At 44.1% G+C, this 22,398-nt stretch overlaps 1 protein-coding gene across 6 annotated transcripts in view; it reads right to left on the bottom strand.

Annotated features, from left to right (window-relative positions):
* Positions 1-21,669: 21,669 nt before the first annotated feature.
* tfeb (transcription factor EB) overlaps positions 21,670-22,398 on the bottom strand; it is a 96,416-nt gene continuing 95,687 nt past the window's right edge. For all 6 annotated transcript variants that reach the window (XM_041195014.1, XM_041195010.1, XM_041195015.1 and 3 more), the window contains one exon: positions 21,670-22,323. In XM_041195014.1, the coding sequence (XP_041050948.1) occupies positions 21,919-22,323 (405 nt within the window). In that variant the 3' untranslated portion in view covers positions 21,670-21,918. The remainder of the gene's footprint in view (positions 22,324-22,398) is intronic.

The raw sequence follows: 22,398 nt of genomic DNA, 5'->3' as shown, positions 1-22,398 counted from the left end.
TCACTTTTGTTGTGATGGCCTGAGTATGCTTCAGTTTTATTTTTGGTGCAGGGTACCCCAGTGTGTAATGCTGGACATCAGTGGCTCTAAACTTTATTACACAGGCACTGAGTGGACTTTGCATTCACATGACAGGGGCATTTCAGACATCGAGGATGGAGGGGGCAGCCCTGGCATGAGGTTGAAGCCGAGCTGAAGGAGTGTTGCATCAAGGTGTCCCTGCCTCCCTGGAGGTTACCGAAGTCTGCTTCCACGACCTCAGCGTTATCCTCAACATGCTCCTCTTCTGACTCACTCCTGGATTCACCCTCTGTGGCCTGTGGGGCAGCATCAAGATCCTCTTCCTCCAGTGGGTCCCCCCTTGCCAGTGCCAGATTGTGGAGAGCGCATCATGCAACCACCATCAGTGATACCACTCCGAGGTATTGTAGTGCACCCCCTGAATGGTCCAGGCATCGGAAGCACATCTTCAGAGACCTATGGTCCTCTCTACCACTCAGAGGAGGTGCCTCCAGCGGAGACCACAATCCCCAATCCCAGGGTAACAGAAGGCTGTGTGATGCCTGGGAAGGTCTACATGGTCTGAATCCTCAGGGGTGCCTTGGAGACACCAATAAGTCCTGAAATGAGGCCAGGAAATGCTAAGAATGAAGCCCCGGACAGAGATGAAGCTGCCAAGTATCAATAAGTAACCAGCAGCAAACAACCTCCAAAACTCGCTCACTACTCACGCTGGCATTGCCGCTGATCCTCTTTAATCCTGGCTTTGGATGAGGTTTTTGAAAATGTCGGCTGGCCGCCTGCTCGTTTTACCCGCACGACGAGCATGAAATCACACGAGCAACGTGAAATCTTGGTCAATTGCCTTTTCAAAGGCCTTAACCGGCCTCTTAATTGATAGTGGGTGTTGCTCTGTCACCTGCGCGCACCCACCGATCGAAATATCGCGCGAGCGTGGGATAACATTGGGACGCTCGTCCAACGTCATCTTGCGCGATTTCACATCTGATCAGGCGGGGCACACACCCACCCGATCAGCACAAACTTCTGCCTGTAAGGTTTAGCACAACACTAAACATGTATTTCAAAAAAAAATGTCAAAGCAATAAATTGATCATTTAAAAAAGTAATTAGTAAGAATGGACATTAAAAGTTCCAAGCAGCAGAGCTAACCAATAATCCTCTTTCTGCCATTTTGCTTATGAAACAGAGTTAGAGAGAGACTCGGCCCCAAGACCTAAACACCAGGGCCGGTGGGGGCCAGGGCCAAGCCAAGGCCTTGGGTTTAACTAACACTGACCTTGCGCTCGTCTCTGGTGGCGCAGTCCGGCCTCAGTGGAATTCATTCGAAAGCAGGGGTCGGAAGTGGGCTGCCATTCATCCTGGGTTTTCCTCCTCTCCAGGCCTGCTTTATGGATAGGTTTTTGGAGGGGTGGGGGTGGGAGGAAGGATGTGTGTGTATGTGTCCAGCTTATTCCCAAGTCAGGGTCTTCATTCTCACATACACTCTCAGACTCACATGCTCCCGCGCCCAGTGCTCTGGAGGTTTTGCCATTTTATCTCCGAGGAGGAATTTGGGACGACTGTGTAGGTACCAAGACACGCTTCCGCACACCGTCCTGACATCAACGCCAGCTGCCCCAGGCTGCTGTCCTTCACAGCTTCCCCGGCCCGCTCTGCCATCTTGACCCTGTGCTCCTTTAAAGGGGCCAGTGCCTGTGCAGGAGGGCAAGAGAGAGAGAGGGTGCGGCCAAAGGCGAAGAGAGAAATCACCATGGCCACTCACCTTCACACTGCTCGATGCTCCTCCAATCACAGACTGTTTCTCTCCTGCAAACACGAGAGAGGAATGGTGTATGGCTGGAGGAGTAGCCCCTTGTAGATCTGTCACTTCCATTTACCCGTATTTTAAGCAGTGAGTCCACAGGCCAGATAGGGAGGCATGGTGGGCCGATGGTGGGCCTCAGGCTGCATGTTGGGCATCCCTGCTCTAACATTTCACCTCTCCCAGCCTGTACTCCATCCAACCATATTCTAACCATAAGGCCTGTGGAGTTTGTTGTCAGCCCTGCAATATAGAGTTTCTTATGCTTGAACCTATATCAAGACTTCACAGGCCATGATCTAAATTCCAAATTAACGGATGCGAAAAGGTGATGCTCACAATCTGCCCGATCACAGCTTTGCTCCCAGTGTTACAAGGAATACTCCAGGAATACTGTTTAAGGTTGTCAAGCCTCCAGGAACTCTCTCCAAGGCATTGCTGCAAGCACAATCTGAGAGAAAAATCATGCTCTTTAAACAGTTTTACTAGGTATAATGTTGGAGAGTTGTGGGAGAGGGGGGGAAGTGAGCTGTTGGATTCAATGATTTCTCACTGTCAGTCAGATAATACGTTGTCCGTCTGTTTTCCAATTGGCCGTGGGAAGAGAGGACAAACATAGAAACAAATAAACCAGGAGCTTCCACCATTCAATATGATCATGGCTGATCCTCTATCTCAATGCCATATTCCCGCTTTCTCTCCATACCTCTTGATGCCCCTAATATCCAAAAAATGATCAATTTCTTTCTTTTTAACAAAGGCAATGTAATAGTTGTGGGGGACTTAAATCTTCATAAAACCTGGATCAATCAAATTGGCAAAGGTGATCTGGAAGATGACTTTGTAGAATGCTTTTGTGACAGTTTCCTGGAGCAATATACTGTGCGCTAAATCTAGTATAGTGTGAAGAGGTAGGGTTCATTAGTAATGTCATAGTAATAGATTCACTGGGGAATAGTGATCATAATGCAAAAGAATTCCACATTAAGATTGAAAATGACATTCTGCAATCACAAACAAAAATCCTAAACTTAATCAAATTACTTAGGTATGAGGGGAGAGTGGGCTACAGTTGGTTGGATAAAGAGACTAAAAGGAATGTGGCAAATAAACAGTGGGAAACATTTAAAGAAACAGTTCAAAATGTTCAACAAAAATACAATCCATTGAAAAACAAAAACTCAGTGAGAAAGATCCAGCCGTGGCTCAGTAAGGAGGTCAGGGATAGGATTAGATTAAAAGAAGAGATTTATCATAGAGTCATAGAGGTCTACAGCACAGAAAAAGGCCCTTCGGCCCATCGAGTCTGTGCCAGTCAAACAAACACCTAACTATTCTAATCCCATTTTCTAGCACTAGGCCCATAGCCTTGTATGCCTTGTAAGTACATATCCAAATACTTCTTAAATGTTATGAGGGTTTCTGCCTCTACCACCCTTTCAGGCGGCGAGTTCCAGATTCCCACCACCCTCTGGGTGAAAAAATTCTCCTTCACATCAGCTCTAAACCTCCTGCCCCTTACCTTAAATCTATGTCCCCTGGTTATTGATCCCTCCACCAAAGGGAATAGTTCCCTCCTGTCTACCCTATCTATGCCCCTCATAATTTTATATACCTCAATGTCCTCTGCTCCAGGGAAAATAACCCCAGACTATCCAATCTCTCCTCATAACTAAAACTCTCCAGCCCACGCAACATCCTGGTAAATCTCCTCTACACCCCCCCTAGTGCAATCATGTCCTTCCTATAGTGTCGATTCCAGAACTGCACACAATACTCTAGCTGTGGCTGAACCAGCGTTTTATACAGTTCCTGTATAACCTTCCTGCTCTTATATTCTATGCCTTGGCTAATAAAGGCAAGTGTCCCATATGCCATCTTAACCACCTTATCCACTTGTCCCACTACCTTAAGAGGCCAGTGGACACGCACACCAAGATCCCTCTGATCCTCGGTACTTCCCAGGATCCTACCTTTCATCATGTATTCCAGTGCCTTGTTTGTCCTGCCCCAGTGCATCACCTCACACTTATCCAGATTAAATTCCATTTGCCACTGATCAGCCCATCTATATCCTTCTGTAATCTAGGGCTATTCCCCTCATAATTTACCACCTCACCAATTTTCATGTCATCCACGAACTTACTGATCAACCCTCCTACATTCAAGTCTAAATCGTTTATATATGCCACAAACAGCAAGGGATCAAACACCAATCCATGTGGAACCCCACTGGGTACAGGCATCCAGTCACAAAAACATCCCTCAACCATTACCCTCTGCTTCCTGCCACTTAGCCAATTCTGGATCCAATTTGCCAAATCACCTTGGATCCCATGGGCTCTTACCTTTGTTATCAGTCTCCCATTGGGACCTTATCAAAAGCCTTGCTGAAGTCCAAGTAGACTACGTCAAATGCATTGCTCTTATCTACACACCTGGTCACCTCTTCGAAAAATTCAATCAAATTGGTCAGACATGACCTCCCCTTAACAAAACCACGCTGACTGTCCTTGATTAATCCCTGCCTCTCCAAGTGTAGATTAATTCTGTTCCTCAGAATTGCTTCCAATAGTTTCCCCACCACTGAGGTTAGACTGAATGGCCTGTAGCTCCCTGATTTATCCCTTCCTCCCTTCTTGAATAACGGTACTACATTGGCTGTCCTCCAGTCCTCTGGTACCTCTTGTGGCCAGAGAGGTGTTGAAAATTATTGCCATCACCCCTATCTCCTCCCTTGCCTCACACAACAGCCTGGGATACATTTCACCTAGGCCTGGAGATTTATCTACTTTTAAGCCTGCCAGACCACATAGAACCTCCTCCCTTTCTATGCTAATTTCTTTAATTATATCACAGTCCTTCTGCCTGATTTCCATACCCACATCATCCCTCTCATATGTGAACACTGACACAAGGTAGTCATTTAGAACCCAACCAATATCTTCCGGCTCCACACACAAATTACCACTATGGTCCTTAATGGGCCCTACTCTTTCCCTCGTTATCCTCTTACGATTAATGTACTTGTAAAATAACTTTTGGATTTTCCTTTATTTTACCTGCCAATGTTTCTTCATGCCCCCTTTTTGCTCTCCTAATTTCCTTTTTAAGTTCCTCCCTACACATTCTATACTCCCCTAGGGTTTCCGCCGTTTTGAGCCGTCGGTATCTGCCATAAGCATCCCTTTTTCCCTTTATCCAATCCTGCCTGTCCCTCAATATCCAGGGTTCCCTGCATTTGTTGGTCCCACCCTTTGTCTTTACTGGAATATGTTGGCCCTGTACTCTCCCTATTTTCTTCTTGAATGAGTCCCAGTGCTCTGTTGTAGATTTATCCAAAAGTAGCTGCTCCCGGTCCACACTGGCCAAATCATATCTGATATTTAGAACTCTAATTTCTGACCCATCCTTATCCTTTTCCATAACAACCTTGAATCTAATTGAGTTATGATCACTATCTGCAAAATGCTCCGCTATTGATACCTCTACCACTTGCCTGGCTTCATTCCCTAAAATTTAAGTCTCTTAAATAAGCCTTCTACATACTGGCTTAAAAAGCTCTCCTGGATGCATTTTAAGAATTACACTCCCTCTAAACCTATCACACTATGACTAACCCAGTTAATGTTGGGGAAGTTGAAATCCCCCACTGTTACTACCCTATTATTTTTACACTTCTCTGAAATTTGCCTACGTACCTTCTCTTTTATGTCTCTCTGACTGTTTGGGGGCCTGCAGTACACTCCCAGCAATGTGATTGCTCCTTTTTCAGTTTTCAGTTCTACCCATGTGGCTTCATTTGAGGAGCTTTCTAAGATGTCATCCCTCCTTACTGCTGTAATTGATTCCTTTTTCAATATTGTGATACCCCCTCCTCTTTTGCCTCCTTCCCTGTCTCGCCTGAAGACCCTATGTCCTGGAATATTGAGCTACCAATCCTGCCCCTCTCTTAACCATGTCTCTGTGACAGCAATGACACCATGCTTCCACGTATTAATTTGGGCCCTCAACTTATCTGCCTTGTTTGCCAGACTCCTTGCATTAAAATAAATACCATCCAACCTTGCCAAACTTCCTTGTGCCTTAACTTGCCTATAATTTCTAAGCCTTCCAGACTCACTTGCTCTGTCTTCTAATTTTGGCTGTGCATCTCCCCCTGCTGAACTTCCTCTCAGGATCCATCCCCCTGCCAAGTTAGTTTAAACCCTCCCCGAAAGCACTAGCAAACCTCCCCGCAAGGATGTTGGTCCAATTCCGGTTCATCCACCTTGTCCCACTGCCCCCAGAAATGGTCCCAATGGCCCAGAAATCTAAAGCCCTCCCTCCTGCACCATCTCTCCAGCCACGCATTCATCTGGACTAATTTCTTATTTCTATGCTCACTAGCACGTGGCACCAGAAGTAATCCAGAGATTACTACCTTTGAGGTCTTGTTTTTTAATCTGTTTCCTAGCTTATAATACTACAAAGGATAGTGGTAAGTCTGAGGATTGGAAGCGTTTTAGAAGATTTTACTAGTCGTGATAAGGTTTACTAGCAGTAGTGAAGATTATTGGGAGTATTATTAATTAAAAATTAATTAAAAATTAATTAATTAATACATAATAAGGATGCCAGGGATGTGTTGCGAATGCAGAACGTGCAAGTCCCTGGATACCAGGCTGATCCAGGGCAAACGAGTCCGCATTAAATGTATGTGGCTTGAGGAGGTTCAGCTCAGAGGCATTGAGCTGGAGGCTGAGCTGCAGACACTGCAGTCCTTCAGGGAGGTGAAGTGCTACCTGCACTCTTTGTGCCAGAAGGCTGTCACATCTCTTAGGATAGGCTCTTCTGATTTGGTTGGTGGTCAGAGACAGGCCAGTGTGACTGCCATTGAGGCAAGTGTGGAGACCCAGATGATAGAATTGGCTGAGCCTCAGCCTTTGCAATCATCCGGCAGGTTTAAAGTTCTTGCATCCTGTTTGGTTGAAAGTGGGTCTGCAGGGTGGATGTGCAAACTGACCATGGCACCCATGGTACAGGAAGCCTTTCAAACAGGGGGAATTAATGGGAATGTGGTGGTAGTAGGGGACAGTATAGTCAGGGAGATTGACACTGTTCTCTGCAGCCAAGAGAGGGAGTCCAGGTGGCTGTGCTGACTGTTTGATGTCAGGGCTTGGGACATCTGCTCTGGGCTGAAGACAAATTTGCAGTTGGAGGGGGAGGATCCAGTGGTCATGGACCATGTAGAGACCAATGACGTCGGTAGAACTAAGAAAGAGGTGCTTCTGGGAGAGTATTACAACTAGGGACTAAACTGAAAGGCAGAACATCAAAGGTATAATCTTTGGTCTACTACCTGAGCCACAAGCAGATTGGTGGAGGGCAAATCAGATTAGAGAGTTAAATGTGTGGCTCAAAGGTTGGTGTGGAAGTAATGGGTTTTGATTCACAGGGCACTGGCACCAGTACTAGGGAAGGTGGGAGCTGTACTATTGGGACAGTCTTCACCTGGACTGTGATGTGAGTCATATAACTAGGGTAGTAGAGAAGGTTTTAAAATAAATAGTGGGAGCAAGGGATCAAGTTTGGGAAGGTGTGATAAATTAAGTAGAGAAGACAAGGCAAAAGAGCAAGGTAGGATTAAGAAAAATGATGATCAGAAAGTTGGAGGAAGGGACAGAGTGTACAAACCTAAAAGTGCACCAGTAGATAAGGCTAGAGGATACAAACACAGTAAAAAGCTAGAACTAAAGGCTCTGTATCTGAATGCACATAGCATTTGTAACAAAACACATGAAATAAATATGTATGGTCTGATAGCCAATACAGAGATACAGCTGCAGAATGACAAAATCTGGAACCTGAATATGCAAGGGTACACGACATTCCGAAAGGACAGGAAGCTAGGAAAAGGTGGAGGGGTAGCTCTGTTAATTAAGGGTGATATTGGTACAATAGAGAGACATGACCTTAGTCCTGGAAATCAAGACGTTGAGTCAGTTTGGGTAGAGATGAGAAATAGTAAAGGTAAGAAGTTACTTGTGGGAGTGGTTTATAGGCCCCTAACAGAAACCACACTGTAGGACAGGGTATACAGGAAGAAATAATGGGGGCTTGTGAAAACGTTGCGTTGATAATCATGGGTGATTTTAACCTACATATAAATTGGACAAATCAGACTGAAAAAGATAGCCTGGATGAATCTAAAGACAGGTGGGCAAGTTGGAAGTTGGTTGGGCAGTCTGAAGCTGGATTGGCAAATCAAAAGTCGAAGTGCTTTTGGGACAGTTTTTTTTTAAGAGCAGCACATTTTAACACCAGCCAGAGAGCAGGCTGCCAGAGAGCAGGCTATACTAGATCTGCCTATAATGAGGCAGGATTAATTAATGACCTCATAGTGAAGGCACCCCAAGGTAATAGTGATCATAATATGATTAAATTTCACATTCCGTTTGAGGGAGAAGAGAGTGGATCTAAGACTAGTGTTTTAAACTTAAATAAGGCCAATTATGAGAGCATGAAGACAGAGCTGGCTAAAGTGAACTGAGAAATTAGGTTAAGGGATAGGTCAGTAGAGATACAGTATCAGACTTTTGAGGAAATATTTCAAAGTACTCAGAAAAGATAGATTCCAGTGAGAAAGTAAGACTCTAAGGGAAGGACACATCATCCATGGGTCCTTGGTTAACTAAAGATGTTAAAGATAGTATCAAATTGAAAGAAAAATCATATAATTCCATAAGGAAGAGTGGCAGGTCATAAGATTGGACAGGGTTGGGGATAAAGAAATCCTACTAAAATTGTACAGGGCTTTGGTGAGACCATACCTGGAATATTGTGTGCAATTTTGGCCTCCATATTTAAAGAAGTGTAGTGTTCAATAGTTTGTTTCATCTGCATTTGACTATTCTGGCAACTGATCCTTGTACACTTGCTTGATTGCTTATGTCTGTGGGTGGAGCTAGAGAATTAAGAAATTTGAGGAAGTCCCAGCGAGGATCTGGAGCTCACTGCAACTGGTGATGAAGCTCCAGTTAAGTTCTGAGATGTTTAATAAATAAACTTCAGGTTTAGAACTAGAATAATCTCTTCATTGCTCTGAGATAAATGAGAAATACAGCAACCCAGTGAATACATTACAGGAAGGATTGTATTGGCGGTGGTACAGTGAAGGTTCCCTAGATTGGTCCCTAGGATGAGAGGGTTGTGCTATGATAAGAAATGAGTAAATTGGATTGATACTCTCTGGAGTTTGAAAGAATGAGAGGTAATAATGCAGAGGGAAAAGAGCACGTAGAATGGCTCATTAGTGAGTAGGATTGGCGAGTATTTCTAGTCTTTAAAGTAAAAGTAAGGTCTTTAGTTTGTGTTTAGTTCTCTAGCCTTTTTTTCCTCTTTTTCTTAAACTTAGCTTGTTAAGTTTAGGATCGATACTGGTGTGAAAAATAATTACAATAAAGTTTAAAGAGCAGGGGATTCTTCAAATGCAAAGAACAGGGATACTAGAGTAATTAAATAATAAATTGAATAAAATAAGATAGTGATGGCAGGATGGGTGATGTGTTGCTGCTGCAGCATATGGGTAATGCTGGACACCAAGGTGATCCAGAGCGAACACATCTTTAGTAAGTGTTGCAGCTCGAGGAACTTCAGATCTGAGTTAAAGAGCTGGGGTCTGAGCTGCAGATATTGTGTCACATCAGGGAGGGGGGAAAGTTACCTGGACACTTTGCACCAGGAGGCAGTCACACCGCTCAGATTAGGTAATTCAAATTTGGTCTGTGATCAGGAACAGGAGGGCGTGACTGCAAGTGAAGCAGGTTTGGGGACACAGGGCGTAGCACTCGAGGAGCTTTGGCCCCTGCAACTGTCTAACAGTTACGAGATTCTTGCAAGCTGTGTAGATGAGACTGGGGGCAGCAGGGAGGCTGAGTAAACTGATCATGGCACCGTGGTACAGGGAGTCATTCAAGTGGGGGGAGGAATTGGGAACGTAGTAGTGGTTGGGGACAGTATAATCAGGGGGATAGATACTGTTCTCTGCAGCTGTGAGCGTGAATCCCGAAGGCTGTGTTGCCGCGTCAGGGTTAAGGACATCTCCTCAGGGCTGGAGAGGAACTTGAAGTGGGAGGGGATGGATCCAGTTGACATAATCCACATTGGTACAAATGACATTGATCGGACTATAAAGGAGGTTCTGCTGAAAGAATTTGAACAGTTAGGAGCCAAATTAAAAAGCAGAACCCCCAAGGCAATAATCTCAGGCTTACTACCTAAGCCGTGGGCAAACTGGCACAGGGTAAAGGAAGTCAACGAGTTAAATGCATGGCTCAAAGATTGGTGTGGGAGGAATAGGTCTCAGTTCATGGGGCTCTGACACCAGTACTGGGGTAGAAGGGAGCTGTTCTGCTGGGACGGGCTTAACTTGAACCATGCTGGGACCAGTGTCCTGGAGAACTGAATTACTAAGGCTATAAAGAGGGCTTTAAACCAAATGGGGGGGCTGGAAAGGGGATACGTAGGCTTACAAAGTAAAAGGATATGGCAGCCTTGCAGGGCAGCTATTTAGTTAATGATACCCAGAGTGTGACAGGAAGGGACAGAGTGTAAAAAAAAAATTTTTTAAAGCAGCAAATAGGGTCAAAGGGGGAAAATTAGTAAAAATGCAAAATTAATGGCTCTTTACTTAAATGCACGAAATAAATGAATTAATGGCACAAATAGAGGTTAATGGACATGATCTTATAACCATGGTTACAAGGAGATCAAAGCTGGGAACTAAATATTCAGGGGTATGTGACTTTTTGAAAGGACGGGCAGGAAGATAAAGGTGGTGGGGTAGCTTTGTTAGTATGAGATGGAATAAACACAATAGTAAGAAACGATCTTGGATCTAGCAGAGTCAGCATGGCTTCATGAAGGAGAAATCATGCCTGACAAACTTATTAGAACTCTCTGAGAAGGTAACAAAAGGATAGATAAAGGGGAACCAGTCGATATAATATATTTGGATTTCCAAAAGGTGTTCGATAAGGTACCGCACATAAAGGCCAACTAATAACACAAGAGTCCATGGTGTAGGGGGTAGTATATTAGCATGGATAGAGGATTGAGTAACTAATAGAAGACAGAGAGCTGGGATAAGGGGGGCATTTTCAGGATGGCGACCTGTAAATAGTGAAGTGCCACAGGGATCAGTGCTGGGGCCACAATTATTTGCAATATATATTAATAATTTGGATGAGGGAAATGAATGTACTATGGCCAAATTTGCGGGTAACACAAAAATAGTTGGGAAGGCAAGTGGTGTGGATGACACAAAGAGTCGACAGAGGGATATAGGCAGGTTAAGTGAGTGGGCAAAAACTTGGCAGATAGAATATAATGTGGGAAAGTGTGAGGCTATGCACTTTGGCAGGATGAATAGAGGAGCTGAATGTTACTTAAATGGAGAAAGAATGCAGAAAGCTGCAGCACAGAGAGACTTGGGAATCCACATGCATGAATCCCAAAAAGCTAACATTCAAATTCATCAGGTAATAAGGAAGGCAAATAAAATGTTGACCTTTATTTCAAAGGGAATGGAGTATAAAAATAGGGAAGTCTTGCTAAAACTATGCAAGGCACTAGTTAGACCACACCTCGAATACTGTGAACAGTTTTGATCCCATTATCTAAGGAAAGATATACTGACATTGGAGGCAGTCCAGAGAAGGTTCACTAGGTTGATCCCATGTATGGAGGGATCTTCTTATGAGGAGAGGTTGAATATGTTGGGCCTGTACCCATTGGAGTTTAGAAGAATGAGAGGCAACCTTATTGAAATATATAAGGTTCATAAGGGGCTTGACAGGGTAGATGCTGAGAGGTTGTTTCCACATGTGGGAGAGTCTAGGACCAAAGGGCATAATCTCAGAGTAAGGGGTTACCCATTTAAGACAGAGATGAGGAGGAATTTCTTCTCTCAGAGAGTAGTGAATCTGTGAAATTCTTTACTGCAGAGGGCTGTAGAGGCTGGGTCATTAAGTATATTCAAGTCTGAGATAGACAGATTTTTAATCAGTAAGGGAATGGGGAAAGGCAGGAAAGTGGGGTTGAGGATTATCAGATCAGCCATGATCTCATTGAATGGTGAAGCAAACTCGATGGGCCGAATGGTCTACTTGTGCTCCTGCATCTTATGCTTTTGTGGTGTAATCCTAGTGAAACAATCCAGATTATGAAGGGATTTGACAGAGTGGAAACTGAGGGGTTGTTTCCCCTGGCTGGGGGATTTAAAACACGGGGGCAGAGTTTCAGGATACAAGGCCACTCATTTAGGACTGACATGAGGAGAAAGTTCTTCACTCAAAAAGAGTTGGGAATGTTCCATCATTGAATATATTGGGATAGACAGGTTTTTGGTCCCTCTGGGAAACAAGGGATATGGGGAGCAGGCAGGAAAGTGGAGTTGAATCTCAAGACCAGTTGATTGGCTGAATGGACTTCTCATGTTCTTCTTTCTTTCATCCTCATATTCTTACATTGGAATTTCAATGGAGTTTTTGACACACTCCCAGGGAAGTTATAGCAGGAAGAGCAGATGTGAGAAACTTTTGGCTTAAGGGTTTCCTTCAGCCGTTTTAAAACTGAATATTGTTGGTTAGAATAATCCAGCTGATTTGGAATGTGCTGAATTTGTTTTTTGCCCAAGGAAGGGGAATTTCTGTGCGGAACGCATTCTTGTGCTCAGGCAGACAAGTGCCTCATTGGTCTTTCATGCTGAATTAGGGGGCAGATGATTGGGTGATGCTGGCAGCAAGTTGAAGTTTGGTTACACTACCAAGTTCAACTTGAAACCCAGCCTTATTCAACATGCTATCAAAAGCCTCTCTGATCTATCTCACAAAAAGTGACGTTCTCTGCTTTATCTCATGGGGACATGACACCCCAACTCTAATAGGGAAATCACACTCACTGGAAGTGTGGTGCAGAGACAAGGACACAACACTCTGGCCTAGAGCTTCTATGATCTGGCAATACAGTTGGATTGCCACTCCACTTCTTTTTACTTACCAAGGTTGGGAGCTGCACATTTTTCACCCGGACCTCCGACCCAGGTCTAGTGAGAAATGTGCAGGGCAGCAGTTCCGGAGTCCTTCCAGTACAGGACAGCAACGTCAGGGCAAGTGAAGCCATACCCCTCTTTTTACAGCACCAGGTAAGTTTAAAGGTCCCAGCCACTTTGAGAAGCCAGCAAGCAGATAAGTGCGTGAGTGGGTGAGGGGTAAGGGTGATGGGTAGTCAGTGGGGAGGGGCAAGGGGTAGTCAGAGGTTGGGGTGAGATGGTCGTAGGGTTGGGAGGGTAGCCGGGGGTGGTGTGGTAGTTAGGTGGTCGGGGGTTGGTCACGGAGGGGTCGGGTGGTCGGAGGGTGATGGGGAGGCTCAGGGTTGGGAGGTTAGTCAAGGGATCAGGGGGACCTGGTGAGAGTCAGTGGGCAGGGTATGGGGGAGCAAGGTTAAGCCAGTATCATAATTACCCAAAAGTTAGAAATGGTTTTAATCCTTCTAACTTTTCCTGAGTAACAATTCTTCTGAGAGAGTTGGGATCATCCAAAATCTCCGATCTAAATCGAAGTTTCGGATGGTTCCCAGCTCAGGCCAATGGAAGTTTAAACTTCCTGGTCAATGCCCACGCTGTCCTTGCTTGGGGACTTCCCAGGGGGTTTCCCAGTGTCTCTTATGGGGTAGCCTGGGGTTTGACCACCTCACCATCACCCCCCACTGCCATTCCCCCCCCACCACCCCCGGACACCCCCCAACCCCAGGGAACGGAAGTTCTGGGCCTTTAACTCCGATTCCCCTACTGGTGAGTATAGCTCTTCACTGGGAAACAGGACTGTGGGCTCCCCCCTCGGTTCTGCCCTCATACTGATTGTAAACTTAAGAACACAATAAAGTTTAGAGTGAGAATGGTCATTTGGCCCATCAATTCTGTTCCTCTCCTACAGCCCATGTATACTCTCCCCTATCATGGATTCCATCCATTTAAACACTTAAGGAAATGTTCTGTATAAAATTCTCCCTTATTCCCAAAGTAATCTAGAAAATCTCTGGAGTAGTCATCCAATTGTACATCTCCATAATCGAATCCTAGCTTCCTGTTCTCGGTCTCACTTTCTCTCATGGACAACACTCTCCTCCTGTCCCCAATCCCAAAGTATAGAAACCATCATTCTTTGCAAAGTATTTAATCCTCTAAGCCTTAGTCTCTGTTCTCCCTATCCTCCCAACACAAATTTGATTTCCATCCACATATTTTGCCAAGTCCTTTTTGACGTTAATTAACTGTCCCCATTTCAAATCAGAGTGTTCAAGAGTCCAAAAGGATTAAAGATGGAAGGCAGATGAACGGAGCTGAAGTACAGGTCAATAATGATCTCATTGAATGGTGGAACAGGCTCAGAGGCTGAAAACCTCCCTTTGACCTTGTGCAACTATGATGCAACTGGCATATGCAATCCTGTCCAGTAACTTGGCCCACGATTTACCAGCTGCCACCCCATTGAGACAACCATCTAATAAGGACTTTGAAAAGTAAATAAAAATTAAAAGGCACTTTTTATTTAAACATAGCTTCTTCTGCTTGGCATCAAAAAATTGCATTTTTGCATTGCTTTTAGTTCATCTAAATCTAAAATAAATATTAAGAAACAAAAATAATTATTTGCCACACCTCACCAACATTGTCTGGGGTTGAAGGGTATGAAGGCAGATAGCATTTCGGTAGCAAATTTTAAAATGGTGACTTAATTTCAAACACATGGGTGGGGCCCATTGATACAAATTCAGCAACAAGCCCTGAATTTTAACCCAACCTGCCCAGATTGAACAGGATGGACGCTCATATTACATGCTGCATGATTTTGCTCTCCAGTGGTTTCAAGGGAGCCTACAGCTGAGCAGGGTGTAAATAGCCTCTGATCCGAACCTGCTCACGTGGGTTAGGTTAAAATCGAGAGGGGTGGGTTCCAATCCCATAGATGGGAAGACCATCGGTTTCAGATCAACCCAACACTGACAATAACACAGTGAAGAGTTTCATTTCTAAATAGCATGAAAACATGTGGAGCAATGAGAAACTGCTCATCAAACAGCACCGACTTAGATGCAGCACCCTCACACCAGTCATAATCAGGTCAATAACTATACGGAGGGCCACTCATGTGATGTATTGCTGGTCTGTACCATAATGGCACATGAATATACATCTATGTTTCCTCATGACAGGTTGGCCAACTGGTATAAGCCGTCTCCCTATGGGGTCTGGGGCAGTGGGAGGATGGGTCACTCTGTCAGTTGTTCTTCATGGAGCAGTTGCATTGGCATTGACTGAGGTCTGGCTCAGCAGTTTATCCTCATGAAGGCAGTGCGTATTTCTCACAAGTGTTCAAAAGGAATAACATTTATAAACATTTTACTTTTTAAAAAATAAATTTTACAATGCAAAATACAAATCACCAATATTTCAGAATTCTTCAATTAATTGATGAGAATTATTTGGCTTTGAACAATTCATAATAGTGAGTTTCCATATTGCTATCAGTAGGATATCTTAGGCAATTTCCTCCAGTAGCATCAACTTTGTATATTCAATCACAGAATCTTTTATCTTTGTCATAAATACAACTCATTCATACCCAGTCATATAAAAAGACTCTTCATTAGAACTCAACTGACAAGAGTCTACCTCCTGAATTGTTAACTCCTTCATTCTCCGCACACATGCTTTCTGACCTGCTGATTCTAGCATTTTCTGTTTCAACAAAATTTTTCCATAACTCTGAAAACAACATTCCTCATCTTTAATTATTGCAACAAGGTTTGTATTTACCACTATTTTGAAAGAACATTCTGTAAACTTGAGCTCATCCAAAAACTCTACTTCCTGTACCCTAACTTGCATCAAGTCACATTCATGCATCACCCCTGTGCACAGTGGCCCACACTGGTCCCTGACCTAGCAATGCCTTGATCTTAAAATTCTCATCCCGTGTTCAAATCGCTTCATGGGCCTCACCCCACTCTACCTGTGTCACCTCCTCCAGCCGCCCCCCCCGCCCCCCCAAGTTTACCTCTAACTCTGGTCTCTTGTGCATTCCCTGATTTTAATTGCTCCAACATTGGTGGCCTTGTGTTCAATTGTCTCAGTCCTAAGCTCTGAAAATCTATTTTTTTCCTCTTTAGAACTATCTTTCTGATCAAGCTTTTGATCATTTGTCCTAATATCTCCTTACTTGGCCCAGTGGGAGGTTGGGGCGAGGGTTTATCAACAGTGGAGGGGTGACAAAAGCCTTGGAAAACCTAAAGAATATTCAAGGGAAGAAATGTAACTATCACCATCTGGCTATTTCTATTAAAGGTTTAGAGAGACACAAAAGTGCATGTTGTTTTGATGTTACACAGTTTGCACTATTTACCTGCAACAATTTGCACTTATATAGTATCCCAATGTAGTAAAACATCCCAAGGCAAATCACAGGGGTAAAGTCAGGCAAAAATTGACACAGAGGGTTGAAAATATTCACCATCTAAACTTAGGGGAAGGAGAGGGAGTGGAGGAGGGTCAAAAACCAGGTGCTGATTGGAAATGGTCCAAATGCTCTGAGACTTTCCCTCTCTTCTTGACCACAAATGATTGAACTTACATTGAAACCACAACTGTGAATGTCAGTTCAGAGTCCAACCCACTTCAAAAAGAGGCAGGTAACCCTGAGCCCTGGTAATCCGCTTCTCAAAGTCTAGACAGCTAAGTCTAGTCAATAAGTCAATATGCACTTATAGTTCTTGCTCATCAGGTTGTAAAGTTTGGATTTCATGGTCTGAATGGGAAGGGGAAGGTTCAAATCGGTCACAAATTCAGCCCTGTAGTGTTTTGGCCATTCCACATTGTCTGCCAGCAAGATGGTGGGAGCACAGTCTCTCCGATTAATCTAAGTGCTGCGGCAGTTCACTGGGACAAAATGAGTTCCATTGCCTTGCACCTCAATTATCTCTAGCCATCACAAACTATAGTGCAGGAGCGTACAAGTAGCTAAGACCATGGGTCTACAAACCATTCAAACAACAACAAGCAGACACAGTACAAGGACCCTTGCACAATTCACCACCTAGAAGAACAAAGGCAGCAGGAGGTAAGTGCATTAGAAGAAATTCAAAGAAGATTCGCTTGACTCATTCCTGGGGTGAAGGGCTTAACGTATGAAGTAATGTTGAGCAGGTTGGTCTTATAGGTTTAGAAGAATGAGAGGTGAACTTATTGAAGCATACCAGACCCTGAGAGGACTTGATAGGGTGGATACCAGGAGGATGTTTTCTCTTGTGGGGGGCACAGTTAAAGAATAAGAGGTCTTCCTTTTAAACCAAAGATGAGGAGAAACATTTTCTCTCAAAGGTTCGTTAGTCTGTAGAACTCCCTTCCCCCAGAAAGCAGTGGAGGCTGGGGCATTGCATTTATTCAAGGCTGAGTTAGATAGATATTTCAAGGGAGTCAAGAGTTATTGTGGGCCAGACAGGAAGGTGGAGTTGAGACCACAAACAGATCAGCCATGATCTTATCGAATGGCGGTGCCGGCTCAAAAGGCAAAATGGTCAACTCCTGCTCATAAGTCCTATGTTCCTAGGTGCATCACACCATCACTTCCAACTTCCCCTCCAAGTCACACATTATCCCAACTTGGGGATATACCCTTTACTTCATCATCGTCAGGTAAAAATCCAGGAGTTCCTTCCCTAACAGCACTGTGCAAGTACCTGCACCACAACCCCCGCCTCACCCCACTCCTGGCTGCAGCATTTCAAGGCAGCAGCTCACCGTCACTTTCTCAATGGAAAACTGGGACAGGCAATAAGTGACAGCCTTGCCAGTGATGTCGACATCCTGATAATTCTTTTAAAATACACATTGGCCAATATTCATCCCTCAGCTAACACTACCTAAAACCCCTTTCTTCAGTCGGTATGATGCAGTGACTATAATCTTTAAAGATCAAGGCAGGTGAAGCTCAGACAGTGCCAATCCTTGCTGTTAATGCTCTGTGATGTACACCTAGCCTTTCATCATAGCCGCTCCTGTACTGCCCTTTCCTGCCCCCTAAGCCAGCAACGATGGGCATTTCTAAACACAGATACAATTGCCTAATATGAATCCAAAACCTGCCAAACATTAACACAATCACTGACAGTGGCAGCACAGCACAAATTAAAGGTTTGCTGGGGATGGGAAGTGATACTGATTGTATTACAATCACAAGGTAAGGGTAATAATCACAATCTGCTTGTCTTCACTCAAAGTTTTTGGTACTTTCTAAAACATTGGCTTGTGTTACAGACCATTTTACAAAAATAGCCTCATTCCAATAACTATATACACTAATCAGGCACAAAACCAAACATTTAGCACAGATTGCAAACATACTGAGCTTGCATTTATATAGCACCTATCACAAGCTCAGGACATCCCAAAACACTTTTCAGCCAATGAAGTATGTTTGAAGTTGTAATACCGGCATCCAATTTTCACATTGTAATGTCCCACAAACAGTAATGAATTAATCAGATAATCTGTTTTTGGTAGTGTCGACTGAGGGATGAATATTGGCCAAGAGATTGGTAGAACTGCCCTGTGGCTCTTCAAAACAGTACTGGGGGATTTTTTCTTTTTACATCCACCTGAGAGAGCAGAGGGGTCTTCAATTTAATGTCTCATCCGATCAATGCATCTCCAACAATCTAGCGCGTCCTCTGCACTGTATCAAAATGTCAGCCTAGGCTATAGTCTCTGGAGCGGAACTTGAATCCACAACTTTCCGACTCAGAGAACAAGGCTACCAACAGAGGCACTGAGAAAGGAGACCAGGAACAAAGATATTCCTTCCAGACAGACAATAATCAATTTGCACTGTGACATATTCCCTCTACTTTAGTAAATCCCTTGATGGAGGGAGAGATTCAGCTCTTTGCACTCCCAAACTACATTCCTTAATGCTCTGGATGGCTCATTCCCTCAGCCAACACTGAAGCAGAAATATCAGACCAGGACTTGCTCATTCCAATGCAAAAGAATATGAATTCCCAACTTTCACAGCTTTGAAAAGTTTGAAAGAATTCCAGGGATATCACTCTAGTGGTTTATTTTCTCCTGTAGCAAGATCAAAACTGCTTTTGGATAGTCACCAAGAAACTGGTAGCTGGTTAATTGGCAAACAGCCGTGAACTCTCTCAAAATGATTGGCAGTAGAAACAATTTCAGACCATATCTTGCAGACATTTATGTGGCACATCTACCAGTCACACATACAGACGAAGGGGTTTGCAGGTTCATCTGTCTTCTCTGCAGACAGAAAGAACATGTACAAACATTGCGCTTGTTTCAATTTAACAAAATAAGTGACAGCCATTCACTGGTTCATTCCTCAGGGCAATGCCTTGACCAGAGTCAAGCTACCTGGTTTAAATTTCAAACAATGCTTGGCAGTCACCATCAACTGGTGCATTCTCCATGGCAACACCTCAGCCAAAGTCCACTTGCCAACCAATGAGCACTGTCTTCTCATAAAGTATAAATTGTTGTTCCCCTTTCATCTGGTATTCTTGAGAATTGTCTTGATGAGTACAAGATGAAAAGCTTTGACAAAGAATTTCTTTTTCAGTAATACTCAATGCCCTGCTTGTGACATTTGCACGGAGTGTGGTGCAAAACTTTTAATAGAACGTATAGATCAATAACATTTGTGCTAATTTAAGATGATACTAAGCCAGGAGAATGCTGTTGCTTTAGGGATGACTTATAAATGAATCCACGTGTAAGCTGTACACACATACACACAGAGTTGTGTATAATTGATGTAAAATTGTGTACTATTGTGAACCTGATGTTAGAAAGTTCAACTGATTGAGCTTTCCTGGGGTATTCAGTTTATTCACCCTTTAGTCAGCAGACTCAAGGAGATTAGAGGCAAATTCCAAAGCTTATAAAGGTATAAAACACTGGTTTGGCCCCAGCCGTATTGTGCCCAATTCTGGGCACCACACTTTGGGAAGGATGTTAAGGCTTTGGAGAGGGTGCAGAGGAGGTTTAGTTCATTCTTTTAGTTCATTCATGGGATGTGGGCGCCAGTGGCAAGGCCTAATTGCTGTTAACATGGTGGTGGTGAACCACCTTTTCAAAACACAGCAGTTGTGGTACAAAGATACACACAGTGCTGTTAAAGAGGAATCCTAAGATTTTAACCCAGGACCAAAGGGACGGTGATATAGTTCCAAATCAGGATGCTGTGTGACTTGGGGGAAATTGCAGGTGGTAGTATTCCCATCCACCTGCTACCTTTGTCCTTCTAAGTGGTAGAGGTTGAGGGTCTGGGAGGTTCTGTTGTAGGAGGGATGGTACCAGGGATAAGGGACTTCAGTCTTCTCCAGTCTCACCACGCAAGTGGAAATTGTTCTCCTTTGAACCAAGAAGGTTAAGGGGAGATTCGGAGATGTAAAACTCATGAAGAGTTTTGATAGAATAAATAAGGAGAAACTTCCCAGTGGCAAAAAGGTCAGTAACCAGAGGATATGGATTTAAATTAATTGGCAAAAAACCAAAGAGGGAGATGAGGAGAATTTTTTTTTTAAAACACAGGAAGCTGTTATGGTCTGCAATGCACTGCCTGAAAGGGTGATGGAAGCAGATTCAATAGTAACTTCCAAAAAGGAATTGGATAGATACTGGGAATGTAAGGGCAGGGGAGGCTCCAGGTATCCTTCTTGTTTCAGCAGGTGTCACTCTTGCTCCTCCTCACCTATAAAGCAGCTTTAAGAAAAATATTTTAATCACTTACCTGGGCCTCATCTGGCCAGGATCATTGCTGGTTGAAGATCCTGCAAGTTTTAGTTTTGCCAGCAATTAAAATTGCGTGCAGACTGTGTTGATGTTTTAAGGATGCAACTTTGCCATTGAGATTAGAGCCCCACAGTTCCTCAAAGCAGGCCACTTTCCTATACCTGATTTCAGGCAAGTCAAATTGGTAAGGTGACACGGGAAAATGCAGAACAAACTCACCCCCCCTCCCACCACACCCCAACCCTCGCCCACAGTCCCCGCTTATGGTGTTAAATGTAAAGAAACTGATGGTTTCAATTTCAGGTTAATGTGGCCACAGAACCTTCCAATTTTCTCCTTTGCTCTGAAATAACTGTCTGACATGTGAAAGTGGCCACTGACACTGCAAGTTATCCAGGCAGTGGGAATAAATGGGGGTGAAGAGGGGAAGCCGGAAGAAGGGGAATGAGGGATGACCCAAATTTGCACAATATTGAGACCACAGGAGTCACTGGTTAACGATCAGGAACAGGAGCTTTTCATTTCCTAGCCCAGAAGTACTGTGCACAACTGTTTCCCTAGCCCAGATCAGCTTAAATAGTGCAGACAAGGGATGTAATCAAGGACCTTCTGTCTGTATGGCTCAGTTACAGAACCAAAAGCTATGTCAACTCAAACAAACCTCGGGAATTTTAACCATTGCAGGAGAAGGGTTCTGAAAATTCAATTTTGAAATGTTATCAAGAAACCTGGTCCTCCTCACCCCCACAAACATTTCGCTAAACTCGGTGGGGTTTTTTTTTTACAATACAAACTGTGACTGAACAGAAACTCGAAGCCAAAGCATCTCTTAGAAAGGGGTGACACGGTGAACTGGGAGGGAGTGTGCACACTCTGTGTTAATTCTGCTCTCAGTAGGGAGTGTTGGGTTGTGGAATCATCCATACGGATTACAGTGTACACTGGGCACCAGTGTCACAACTCAATAGGGTGGAAGAATGAACTGAAGCTTAACTGCAAAAAAAAATCACTGTAAAATATGGTCTGCAAAATGACATGACAATATGAAAATCTTCAAATCCCGAAGAAAGACAGAGAAACTTTTGACACATTCTTCAAATTCAGTAGAGGCTCAGGACAACAACTCTCAAACCTCAAAAGGCTAGCGTAACCCCAGCTTACCCATCCGATAGTTTTATAGTGCGTGTGTGTGTATATGTGTGTGTGTACACGCGCTTTGTCAACCAATACCAAATGTTCTGTGTCACAGAATGTCAGCATCATCTATGCTAGTGCTGCTCCTTCGGCTACTTGCTTTGGAAGCCCCTGGTGACCCCGAGGAGAGCAAGGGATCTCGGCCCAATGGAGAGACCGCATCGTCCATCATTAGCATGTCATCCAGCTGGTATTCCTTTTTGGCGGGAATGCTGAAGGAGAGGTCAGTAAATTGGCTCATGGCGTCAGCAAAGCTCAGCGAGCTGTCACAAAGGTCATGGGGCTGAATAAACTCCAGCTGGCTTTGAGGCTGCAGGTGATGCTGGTGCTGGTGCTGAAGGGAGTCCATGATATTTTCCTCATGTTTGATGGAGGAGCCGGTGAGCTCTGATGTGTTTAGCCCCGAGGGTGAGATGGTAGATAGTCCATGGGCCTGAGCTTGCATCTCCAGTTCCTGCGTATGGTTAGGGAAACAAAATGGCTGTCATTAGAATTTTTATTACTCTTGAAAGAATTTTCGTGACCTCAG

Source organism: Carcharodon carcharias, chromosome 9 (assembly GCF_017639515.1).
Source record: "Carcharodon carcharias isolate sCarCar2 chromosome 9, sCarCar2.pri, whole genome shotgun sequence".
NCBI lineage: Eukaryota > Metazoa > Chordata > Chondrichthyes > Lamniformes > Lamnidae > Carcharodon > Carcharodon carcharias.
This window is presented reverse-complemented; position numbering and strand designations above follow the sequence as displayed.